A 13,346-nucleotide genomic window follows, 5' to 3' on the forward strand; every position below is an offset into this window, starting at 1 on the left:
GGAAGACGTTTGGCAAATGTGAGGTGATGATTATGCTACTTTCCACGGAATGTTGTTTCGTGTTACGACCGAAAGTCATTTTCCCAAACGCCAGTTCTCCAAATGACCCGTTTTCCAGAATTCCATTGGGTTCATGCACAAACAATGTCACGCTACAAGGGGGAGGGGGTCAAGGGGGGAACGCCATTTGGCATAAAGTCATTTGGCATAAAGACATTTTGGCATAAAATAGTTTGGCATAATAGTCATTTCGCATAATGGACATTTGGCATAATCATTGAAAACTGAGTTGCTATGTTTTTACCGTTACCATTGCTAACATTCTCATATATGATTTTCCCTTCTTTTGGTCATAGGCTGTTCTTTCTCATTACGTTGTTAAACTAGTGGTTTGCATTGTAACTAATAACATTTTCATTGACAATTTTGCCTTCTTTCCTACGTTGGCGTTATGACTACTAACATTTTCATCGATGATTTTCCCTCTTTTGATAACCAGATCTTCTTTTAAGTAGCACTATTTAAATTTATAATTTCTTTTCTTTTGTGCCAAACGTCATTATGCCAAATGACCATTATGCGAAATGACCATTATGCCAAACGACTTTAGGGCAAATGGCTTTATGCCATATGACTTTATGCCAAACGGGGTAGCCCCCAAAAGAAGAAAAAAAAATTAATATTTTTGAATAAACACATATTGCCAAAAAAATGCTAAGAACGGTTAATCTCGAAAGAACCGCCAATCAATAAGAAGGATGCATATTAAATAAACAGTCCATTTACCACCTTAAAATGTATAAATATATGACAAATATATGCCAAAAACTTTTCGGGTAAATGGTCTATCCATGGAAACATGGTATTGGAAGAACTGACATTCGGCGTCCTTTGGTTGGATTCTTTATGAAGTCTTAGCGAACGCCGCTAGCAATCGTTTACAGTATAGTGATGAGTTATTATTACTAGTAATACCATAGGTTAAATTGTTCTAAGAAATGATAATGAGAAAAGAAGTGTGACTATAGTCTTATTTAAACTCATCAGATAATCTCTTATAATAACTTTATGGATTCTCTCGAATGATAATTTGAGATACTCTATCAAGATACTCTTATCCCCACTGTACTCAACACGTCAACACGATCTGCAAAATTTCAGTTTGGGGTCGTCCATAAATGACGTAGCATTTTAGGGGGAAGGGGGGTCTTTACGGATTTGTGACGTTGAGTAACGAGGGAGGAGGGGTCCCGTCTAGTGGACGTAGCATTTTGAATAATTTCGGTAAAAAGAGTAGCGCCGAAAAAAACTTATTGAACTTGGGTTGTAGAATAATGATTCAGCTTCAAAAGATTAATATGATAAGATTGAAAATTTTCTGAGAAATCCAAATATTTACTTATAAATGAAGCCTTTATGAAGCTTTAAATTTTTGATATGAATATTAAATTGTGCTCGTGTCTAAACTACTTTATTTATAAATCAAGAAATTATAAGTTTAATAAGTTCAGTGAATATCAATGCTTAATCGACTTGGAAAATATTAATTGATATTAAAGATATTTATTCAGTGCGTTCAATGTTGCAGGAGATCTCCACTCAGTCAACTCATCGATTTTTTTCGATACATCAATGCTCTTGATGGAGCAGCTTAGATAATAATGAGTAGGGGGGCTGGGGCAAGAAGGAAAGATATATAGGTTCAAATCATGGTTGATTTGCACATATTTTGGAGATTATTCCAGTGTAGGGGCAAGCTTACCTCTTGTTCTAAATGATGTTATCGTTAAATTCCAAAAATATAAGAAACACATGATGATTTGAGATTTTTAAAAAATGTCCCTTCTTATAAGGTTTTTAAACGAGGCACGGGGCAAGAGTGCCACTCGTATGGGGGCAAGAAGACCACCAGAGCAAAATGCCACAAATTTTGTATATTATTATTTCCCCGCCTAAACGATAAATTGTAGAGTAAGTAAAGATGAAAACTGAGGGATAAAAGTTGACTTATACTTAAAAAGTTATTTTACGAAATTAATTTAGTTTTCATCTTATTCGACTGTAACAATAATATTAAAAATTTTCAGAAACCATTTTAAATGTCCAAGATGGTTTATTTTGATTTTATTTAGTAGGAAACATTGATTTAATGCAATATTAAACAAGAAAATAAAAGTTCATTTGATTTTATATGAGAAAATTGCGGTGTCCTTCTTGTCCCATAAGACATACTGTTATTATATATGTAATATTTAATGTCAAAAGGACTTTTTCGAAAAAAAATCCTCACAGCTATATCAAACAATTGAAAATCATCAATACTGTGCGGAAAAATCAATATGTTTTGTATTTATTGGGAGTCAAACCTTGTTTTCCAGTCTTACATTCTTATAATATTTCGCATATTTTGCGTTGGTGAGTTAAAAACATTTTTCTAATTTTTTGTACTAAACATTTTTAGCTGTAATATTTACACAACCCTCAATTAGTACTCAATTTATACTTATCCTGCGTTAAACATAGAAAAATTGATTTGAACTACGTGAAATTAGAGGTGGCACTTTTGCCCCGGGTGTCCTTCTTGCCCCATGTCCCCCTACATCAAATTCGAATGTTATCGAAATTGTCCTATCATTCAGTTTTCAAAGTTACTAGCTAATTCAACGAAAAGGCATCTTTATTATGTCATTTGTTTTCATTATAAGTTGTGTAAGAATATTTCAGTATAGTATACGATGCTGCAGTTAAAATCTTAATAAAAATGATTGTATAAAAATCGCTGATTTTGAAACATTCCAAATATAACAGTTGTTATTTTTTCTCTATCTGACCACTATTTTCTGAATGGATTTGCATTTATAGAATAAAGACGAAGATCTATTCCAAATTAAGGTATTTTGTTAATCATAACCACTGAAATCTGTTTCTTAACCACGAATAATATTAAAAATTCATCAAATATAACAAAATTTCTGTTTAATATAGGGTCGATGTACCAATAGCTGCTAAGAACAAATATTCGTATAAAATCGAAAAATCACGCTAGCGTTATTATTTTTACATCATCTGACAGCTTTTTATCTTGGCTTTGTGAGAAAAATATGAAAACTACGAAAACTCGTATGTTTGTATTTATTATCGCTTGTGCCACTATAGGAATACATTTGCCTATAGTAGCACTATTTCTAATTGCTGTTCCTATAGTAGCCCTAGCATCACGGCGTTGGCAAAATACTAATCAAAACCGTATTTTTACAAAGATTTTTTATTTTTCCTTCAAAGTGTGGATCAAAAGCTTTCGTTTGATGTAAAAAAATTCTTGATTCATTAATTATTTCGTATAATAAAAAATATTTTCTCTCAAAAGTGCTACTATAAGAACAATAGGTTTACTATAGGCGAAAGAGAGCTCAAATTTTAAGCAAAACTAATTATTTCGATCATTTTTTGAACAAAATCAAGCTGTGTATCAATGGTACTTGAATAAATAGCTCCTGACCTTCATGTCAAAAAATATTTTGAAAAGATTTATAGCAAAATGGCCGTAAAAAGCCACTAGTGCGACTATAGTGGACTGTCCACTAAGGGAACACTGATTCTATTATAAAATATTTTGAACCCTTGCTCATTGCTGTTATATTTATCAACCCGTACAAGATTTTACCTGTTTTCTACATTTTCAGCTGTAAACTTGTTTAAGGTTTCAACAACAGCAAAAGTACCACAAATTAAATTTAACCTGTATGAACTGAGAACCAAAATAAGTCAAAATAAAACAGGAAATAATTCAGTCATACTATCATTCGTCAGATTATCCTGACATTTCCGACATTAATTAATATTAGTTAAAAATAATTAATATCAAATTTTGCTTTGAATTTCTGGATTTAAATGTTTTGTTGGGTTGAGGAAAACAAATAAAAAAATCAGGGAGGGATGTACTTGACATGCTACGTATTTTCCAAGGGGGGGGTATCAGCATTTGTGTCTAAATGCTACGAGGGGGGAAGGGGTGTCAAAAATCAGTGAAAAAATACTACGTCATTTATGGACGGCCCCTTTAGAAAAACAGATCCATGCCAAAATCAAAATAATTTTCTTAGACAAAATATTTTAGAAATCTGAGACAAGATGTGGCCAGAACCTCATATTGGTTCATGATCAGCATAAAAATCATGAACTTTGAGCCGTCGCACGATATAAGTTAGTAGGATTACAAAAGTGTCCCTCGGAGACCCTATCGGAACCGATTTCGGGGTATCCGGAAGTGGCCAGAACCTAATATTGGTTCATAGCACCATAACTATGATGTTCAAGATAAAAAATCATGAATTTTGAGCCGTCGCACGATATGAGTGAGTAGGATTACAAAAGTGACCGGAACCGATTCCGGATATCCGTATGTGGCCAGAACCTCATATTAGTCCTTGGCATTATATCTATGATGTTCAGGATAAGAAATCATGAGCTTTGAGCTGTCGCACGGTACTATTCCTCTAAGTTTAGAAAATGTCTTCTTTGGGTACATTCATGAAATGGACAGAATCAATTTCTCACAATGTTATTCGAACTTCTCATAGCTTTTTACTAATAGAAAGTACACAATGATTTTTTTTTATTCACTTCCGGAACGAATATACTTCAATTTGCATCCGAAATAACTCCGAAACCAAGTGGCCAATCCCATTTCTTCCGAAACATAGTAGATCTTGATGAGTATGCGGTTTGTCTGAGACCAAAAGATCCAAAATCGGTACATAACTGACCAAGTTATTATGTTTTAAAGTTCATTTTTAATGATAAGTTGGGGGTTTGAGAGTTAAGGAAACCCTGGCGAAATTCAAGATGATACACACAAGACAAACCACCACACTTCTCTCGGACTTCACCTCAGTACTTTCGGTAATTGCTTAGTGGATGTATCGTTATTGCAACGTAAGTGAGATCGTCATGAGTTAATTGGATGGAAGTCTTGATAAACTTATTTGTAGAATGTTTTAGATGCAACCACCGGAAAATATTTCTGAAGAAGCTATGATGGAAATTCAGGTTACTTATTGAGCTTTCGAAATACTTCATTAGAGAAAATCTGAAACTATTATGATTGAATCTCCGACGGACTCCAAGGCAGATTTCCAAGAGATGCTTGATTTACAAGATCTTCAATGAATTCCTGAAGCGATACTCAAGGGGTCTCACTAGTCGTCAATTAACTAATCCACCAAGGATTTGTTAAGCGAATATTAAAATTTATTGTCCTTGAGTGGAATTTTTTTTTGAGCTTTCATCACAAATTTAAATAACCTTGTTCTCAAATCTTCGAAGAAACTCAAGATGGGTTCTCTAAATAGATTTTCAAATAATTGCTTTAATTAGCTGTATGATTGCTTGAATCATTTGACTTCTAAAGAACTCATTTCAACTTGAAGAACCTACAAATTGCCACAATAATGTTTTAAATTCAGAAGAATAGGTGCAATTATTTAACTTATTTTGAAACAATACATTTGTAATCCTGCCCACTTACAATCGTGGACAAATTCATCTCTTCCGCAATCTTTCGACCTTCTCTAAATCATATTACCACCACATGTCTTGTTTTGCGGAAACTAGTCCCAATCCATCATTTAGTTTACAACACCTCGCAAAACACAGAGCATCTAATTTGACATTTATGACTATTGGTAGACTATTGGGCAAAAACTGCGTACAATCCCCGCCATAAGTAAGTGACGACTTTTTAAAGGGGCGCGAAGGAGTTTCGACAACTGTGCATTTATTCACTCACTTAGTTTAGTGCCCAGTTCCTTTTGCTCCTATACACGCTGTATGCAAGCGGACGTTCCTTCAACAGCGTTTACAGTTTGCAAAATCAATTATTTCGCCTTCGCACGAGACAAATTTATTGCCTTTCCTGAGTATTGCCGCGGCTGTTGGGGTCTGAGTATATTGGAAGCGACAAAACGATCCGCTTATTAAGCTCTACGCTTTTGTCGCTTTTAAGTACTCATTATGAACTGACCTTAAAAGCCCAAACGACTTGTTTAGCGCCTAGATCCTATTATGCAAATCCGCCAATTTTATGGCGTTGCTTCACCTTGAACCGCTTACATTCACTCTCCACGTCTCCAGGAAGCCCTTGAAATCGATCATCAACGCCCTCGCGATCTTATGTCGTAATACAGCTCACTTTCAATATGACTAATTACTCATAAAACCGTTCGATTCGGCGGCATCAAAACTCGATGACTAATATCTGTCCAACCTGTTCCTCTCATTAATCATCAACAGGTTCCAGCTCGCAGCTGATTGCGCATAGTTCGCGGGTGCGGACGCCTTCAACGCCACAACTCGGAAAGCATTCTGTTCATGACGAGTGACGAGCAGCAACAGCACTTGCTGCACCAGCATCAGCACCAAACCTTGCTCGGAGGCAACGGCGGAGGCAGCGGTAGTCATCCAGTGTCTTCTTCGGCGTCGATGGGATCGCTTCATCACCATCACCATCCACACTTGAGCAACGGCCTCCAGGCATCAGCAAGCAAGTCCCACCAGTTCCAGCTCCGGGGGTTCTCCGGTGGGCGATGATCTCCGGTTTCAGCATAGGACGGCATCCAATGCGTCTTTGGCATCCTCGAATGGGACGGGGAGTGGCAGCAGCAATTCGGTCCGATCTAGTCGTAGCAATAATCGGCTGTTTCCCATCAGCACCTACACCGAGATTCCTAGCAGCAGTAACGGCGGCAACGGCAGTGGCAACGGTGCCAACCTTAATAGTAGTAGTATTAGCAATAGCAGTAGTAGCAACATTCAAACCAGTAGTCAGCGGCTGACCCCCAGGGGACGACGAATTTAGCTGATGGATCCAAGTGAGTATAAGACATCTTTGAACAAGACTAGAATATCTTACTAATTTCTAACCCCACATTGCATGCTCAAAGTTGGAATTACTACTATTGGTGGTATTCGGAATTAGAGATCAAATGGTAGAATCATTATTCACACAAATTTTCCCATTTTAGGCAACTCAGTCCGCACAACTGGCAATCGGTAGCCGAGCGCATCAACGAGCTTGAAAAGCACCAACAGCAGAGCCTATCCATGCTCAACAACAACAGCATCGGCAACACTGGCATCAGCAACAACGCCCACGCCAATCCTTCCAAGAATCTAAGTCAACACGCGCACCCCTAACAGCGACAGCCCAGTCTAAACCGCCGCACCAAACCCCTCCGAAGTATACGTATTTCGATCCGTCCAAAACGCACCGGGTTTCGAAACCCCTCGCTAAAAGCGTTCCAGAAAAACGCTGTGATATCCTACTTCGAGCGACAGCACCACGCCCGCGAAAGCAACCAAACCTCTCGCGACCGACGACCCTCAACCTGAACCACCATTCGTCCGGGCGCCCCCTAATCTAAAAATGGCCTCGCAACGTTCCTCCATCTCCAGTGCGTACTCCTCTCCCAGTACCATGGATTTGACCCCGTCCTCGCAATCGCCAATCGTTGGCAACTACCACCACCACCCGAGCATCGTCGTCCAGCAACAACTGGACAAGATCGCCGCCACAATCTCCGGAACCAGCTGGCTTCCGTCCACACTGAATCTCCTGAACAAATCAATCACCGCCGTCCCAAAACCAAATGGAATCGCAAATGATCAGCAACCACGCTTATTCTCGGCGATCAAACCCCGGACGATCTTCATCACGTGATGCTAATGATCTCCACACCGCCTCCGCCGCGATCGCGCTCGATCGGATGCCCGCCTGAACAGCAGCGCCACCATGTCAACGGCAGCCGCCACGCACGCAGCCCATCTGGCCACGGTTCGAAGGTAGGTTGTCTAGCTGTGGCACGAGCCTCCGCCGAAGGGGCTTATGTAAATCTACATGTCACGAAAAGTTTGTTGCAAATGTCTCTTGCTTCTCGTGCCTACCGGTTTGCGGTTCCAGACGCGGGGGATGGCAAACAAGTTGTAATAAATCATTTTTGCGACTTCCATGTTGTGGCTATATGTCGTTTCTAATTTGCTTTTTTTTCAACCGTTTTAGGACCTCCTCTGCATCGGAGTATTCTTCCGTTCGGGACAAAATGGTTCAACAGCGGCAGCAACTGTCCAAGGATCTCCTCGGACCGATGATCATGGGCCGATTATCGCGCTAGACGACTGGGTGCCGGAACGGCCCCCGAAAAATCCCATGCTTCGGATACCAAGCCCAGAACTGCCACCACCTCCGCCGATGATGACCCTACCGAAGACGTGATCCTGTTGAACCAAGACGAACCTCTCCCTCCGCCACCCCCGGAAATCCTACGACACATTCGTCAACTCAGCGATTCCGGAGAACCCAAATCTAAACAACCAGCCGTCGCAACAGCTTCGCCGGTCAAACCAACAAGAAGTCCCTCTACCGGGCGTCCACCATCGAGAACCTTTCCCCACCTCCTCCGGGAGCTCCCCCACCACAGTCCCAAATCAGTCAGCTGATCATTCCTCCCGCCGTCCCCAAAAAGCCCCAGCCGATGGAACCGCAGGTCATCTATCGACGACCTTCGTCCAGCATGGCCAAATCGCAACCTCCCCCTCCCTCCAATGCCCTTCACCAGGCGCACAGGATCATGGTCAACGGCAAAACTGACCAGCGACACTCGCTCCCTATGCCCCTTCAATCCTCCCCACCTCTCCACCACCAGCAACTGGTTCCCCGGCAGTCCGATTCGCGCCTTTCGATGCGCAAGCGATCGCACAACTCCCAGCAAATCCCGGTGGCGGAGTATCTGCTGAAAGCGGCCGCCGTTGCCGTTGCGCATCATCAAACTCAGAACCAAACCAACGGGGGTGGTGCACCTCTCGGTTCGAATGCAGTAAATGGTGGAGTGGCGATGACATCGCCTCCGCCGCCGCTGAAGCCTCGGATGTCGCTCCAGCAACAGCAGCAGCAGCAACAGTGCCAACAACAGCCGTTATCACCGCTACAGGATCTCCAGAATGGACCGCTGTTATCCATGGGCAGCAAAAGGTGAGTGATCGTTTGCTTTTTGTTGTTTAACTTGATGATGATCGTGCGTCGAAGATAGTCTAAATTTCGGCGATTTACGCCGCTCATGATGAGATGCGCGGATCACTTTGTGTGAGCTTCGGATGATTTTTCTGTGAGAATGGAAAATGAAGATCATGCGATGAGATTTTGCTTGGTGTTCCGTATTTTTCGAATTTAGGGTGCCGGTGCCATTAGTGGACGCTTAGCTTGAGGGGGGTTTGAGATTTCTTACGTGCCATACAATTTATTTTTAATTTTCATACAAAAAATCTTACCGGGGGTTGAAAAACCCCGAAAATCCGAAAATTGTCTTACGTAATTAATGGATCGCCCCTTACACCATCCTGCAGGAACGTTTTTAGTGTTTTCCCAAATAATTAAAAGTTCGAATAAAAGGGCATATGTTGGCTTAATCAGCTCACTTTTTAAGTAATTTTCTAGAACTCAATTTACGTGAAGTTCAAGAAAGAAGTTCAAATCAAACTTGTTTCAAACTTGCTAGTAGTTGAAAAGTTCGTGGTTTACTCTTCCATAGTGTTCTCTTAATCAGCGATAAAGTTTTGTTGAAATTAGATTCATAGCAAAATTGAACTTTTGAGTTCGCTGCTTAAGTACAATCCGAATTATTGGTCGCTTGGGTTCAACCAAAATTATTCCTTGGATTTCGCAGTATTTTCTGTAAAAAGCCCTTCCGACATTTCAACTACAAGCCCTGTACTGCCTTTTTAAAGAAATAAAACAACTTTATGGCAGCCGAAGGCCGGCAGGCTATGATGGTCCGACTTATTTTGTTACTTTCACAGATCGTTCCTTCAAAGCCTATTTTCAAGAATATCCAAAGGGCCGCCGGTGAGTCAAGATATTGTAGATTAACAAAAAATAGTATAACTTTTACTCAAGTTCAATGTTTTACAAAGTTACTTAGCATTATGAAGATAAAATTTCTGAACAATTTTTGTTCTCGCAAAGAAGAGCCCTGTTCAGTTCAATCGTATTAAATTTCTTCAAAGAAATGCTACAGTAATATTCGGAGAAGTCTTTTAGTCTCTGAAAGAGTTCTCGAAATACATACTATACTTAAAAAAATGCTCGAGAAGGAACAGCCAACAGATTTTTTGTTCACAAAAAAAAATACTGTTATCTTACCTGGGGCTCTAATGGAGATCACGGTGTGCCAGAAACCGTTATTAACGTAAAAAAATGTCCAAGAATTTGGCACCTACCATTCGAAAGATATAGTATTCAAGCATCTTCTCCGTGAATTTGAAAATATTTTAACGAGGGAATCGAAAGTTATCGCGATTTAAAGGGTTTGAACTGTTTTGGAAGGGATTCTTACATACTTCACAATTTTCCCCACCAGTGCATCATTATTAATTTGTAAACTAGCCAAGTAACTATCAGCTTTGCATTGAGCATTCAAAACATATGATATCCAAGCATCTTCTCTGAAATTTTGAGACAATTTCTTCGAGAAAATCAGAAGTTACAGTGATTTGTATGTTTACCATTATTTCTATGAAGATTAATTAAGAGCTTATTTATATGGCTTTGCTATCAAGGATGGAAATCTAGTGATCATGATAAAACAAATGATGCATCGTGGTTGTTCTTTATCATGCGATCATAGCAACACCGATAAACCCTTAGTCGTCAAGCCATCATAACAAACTTCGCTCCGCGAAAAATGAATCGCTCGGCATGTGTGCTAACGATCAATTGTTCGCAAACCGAATTCATAAATTTTGGAAGATTTTCACGCTTTCACTCTACGATATGACTTCTAGCATACCATTTTTGATTCTAAAGTCAATCGTGCATGGAACGTGAGAAAGTTTATCCGTGAATTTTAAATTGATTCGCATTAATCGCAACTTGTTACAATATCCGACAAACCCTTTGTCCTACGACAAACAGTTTATCGGATGCTCGATGTATCTATGATTAGCACGCGTGGTGAGGTGTTGAAATCATGTTGCTGCAAGAGCGATGGCCCTCTTGGACCGTTCAAATACCGTGTTGTTTGTCGTTAGAGCTGATTTTTTTCCATCCTTGTTTGCTATATTGATGCGCATAATTTACAAATAAAAATGTCTATAGGACTGACACTCGGTATCCAAAAGATATAGTAGAATCTTCACAGTTAGTTTGATAAAATTTTATGGAAAAACAACATAACCGGAGTACTTTGAAGGTTTGGACATGTCTTTAGGATTTATTTTCAATCATCTAAAATAATGTGCACCATACGCATTTGATCATTTCGATACAAATTAACTTAACAGATTTTTGTATTGTCTTTGTGTTGAACTTGTTTTGACTTCTTTTTCATTCAAAAAAGGCAGTGTTTCGTTACAGCATAAGCAAATGTGATCATTTTCGGCGTTTTGCTGGGCAGTGATTCGTTATGGCCCAAATACGCGTATTGGTTAATCTGAATAATTTGAAAATGGTTCTTTGTTGCTCAGTCGAGGATGGATTATCAACTGATATCGTTTTATGCTACTGTTTTAAATGTTGTAAATACGATTGTTCAGAATTTATTTGGACAACGTTTATTTTTGTTCAAATAATAGTTCAATAGTTGTTCAAATTAATTCAAATAATAAGTCGGTTATTGTAGAAATAAACCTTGTTTCATGTTTTTCAAATATTTCAATGTAACAAGTCTCATATTCGGATTTGTTTTACATAATAACACAAGATCCTTGAATTGTTAGGTACTATAAATATCGACTTTTCATTTAGATACTGATAGTTTACGTTTTAGATTGATGTTGCATGATTCGCATCATGCAAACTTTTGAATGGTTCGTTATCAGAGGTGTCGTCATATGAGTCTCAAGTCAAGCTTTGTACATATGAAAGAATTACTTTTTATTTTATTTATTATTTTGTTGAAATTATTACGCTTGTAAGGAGGTGTCACCAGTGAATATGATGCGATGATCTCTAGGACTCTTGTAATTAAGCGTTATGTTTTCCAAGACGAATCCTGTAATATAACCTCTTTCCATTTTCCAAATTCCCAATGATTTCTAGTGGAAGTGCAGAGGATCCCAACGGCTTCGTCAGAGATAGCAACACGTAATACATTTATTTCATAACCCAAATTGATCTGTATTCGAACGCAGGCGGCGCTGATATTGCTTAGTACAGGAAATGAGAATTCCATTACTTACACACAGAGGGTGATGCAATAAATCCTAAGTAGCATAGCATCCGTTGGTTCCTTATACAAGTATAGTTGCTCTTGTAATGACAAAGAAGCAGCAGAGGGCGGTCAATCACGCTCTTTTATCACATTGATTAACATATTGACAAGACTTTGTTGGATTTAGTAATAGTAAAACATTGAACATACTAATTAAAAATATTCAAAATTTGCTTTTCCAAAACTTCAAAGTACTCTAGCTATGTTGTCTTTTGATAAAATTTTCTCTAGCTAACTGCGAAGATGCTAGTCAACTAGTGTGTAGTCAACTAAATCTTCTGAATGCCGAGTGTCAGTTCTATAGACACTTTTATTTGTAAATAATGCGCATCAATAAAGCAAAGCCATATAAATAAGCTCTTATTTAATCTTCATAGAAATAATGGTAAATATACAAATCACTGTAACTTCTGATTTTCTAATAGAAATTGTCTCAAAATTTCAGAGAAGATGCTTGGATAACATATGTTTTGAATGCTCAATGCAGAGCTGATAGTTACTTGGCTAGTTTACAAAATAATAATGATGCACTGGTGGGGAAAATTGTGAAGTATGTAAAAATCCCTTCCAAAACAGTTCAAACCCTTCAAATCACGATAACTTTCGATTCCCTCGTTAAAATATTTTCAAATTCACGGAGAAGATGCTTGAATACTATATCTTTCGAATGGTAGGTGCCAAATTCTTGGACATTTTTTTACGTTAATAACGGTTTCTGGCACACCGTGAGATCTTTCTGAAATTACTCAAGAAAAATCTCCAGAATTTCACCCAAAAATTCTTACAGTAATTTGCTCAAAAAATATATCCACTGATTCCTTCATTTAATTGCTTTCATGGATTCATCCAGACATTTCTCATTGAGTTCCATCATATTTTTATCAACAATTATCCTACTATTCCCCCCAGATAACCCTACAGGGATTTATCTCTGGATTTCTATTGGGATTGTAGAAAAAAAAAAAACTTCAGAGATCACACCAATATTTTTTTAAGCGTTCAGTCATGGAATCTCTCAATAGTTTTGCTGAGAAATCTTACAGGATTTCGAAAAGTAATTACAATCATATCGTTTTACTGAATTTT

The 13,346-nt window shown here is 38.5% G+C and overlaps 1 protein-coding gene across 1 annotated transcript; it reads left to right on the forward strand.

The window, feature by feature from the left end:
- Positions 1 to 8,203: 8,203 nt before the first annotated feature.
- LOC110680890 (nuclear transcription factor Y subunit beta-like) lies at positions 8,204 to 9,025 on the forward strand (the record flags this gene model as incomplete). The annotated part of the gene is made up of 2 exons (XM_021856681.1): positions 8,204 to 8,265; positions 8,372 to 9,025. Coding segments are annotated over exons 1-2 (716 nt in total), but the record flags the coding sequence as incomplete, so codon positions are not given.
- Positions 9,026 to 13,346: the final 4,321 nt, after the last annotated feature.

The sequence above is a fragment of the Aedes aegypti genome, unplaced genomic scaffold (assembly GCF_002204515.2).
Source record: "Aedes aegypti strain LVP_AGWG unplaced genomic scaffold, AaegL5.0 Primary Assembly AGWG_AaegL5_hic_scaff_1969_PBJ_arrow, whole genome shotgun sequence".
Taxonomy (NCBI): domain Eukaryota; kingdom Metazoa; phylum Arthropoda; class Insecta; order Diptera; family Culicidae; genus Aedes; species Aedes aegypti.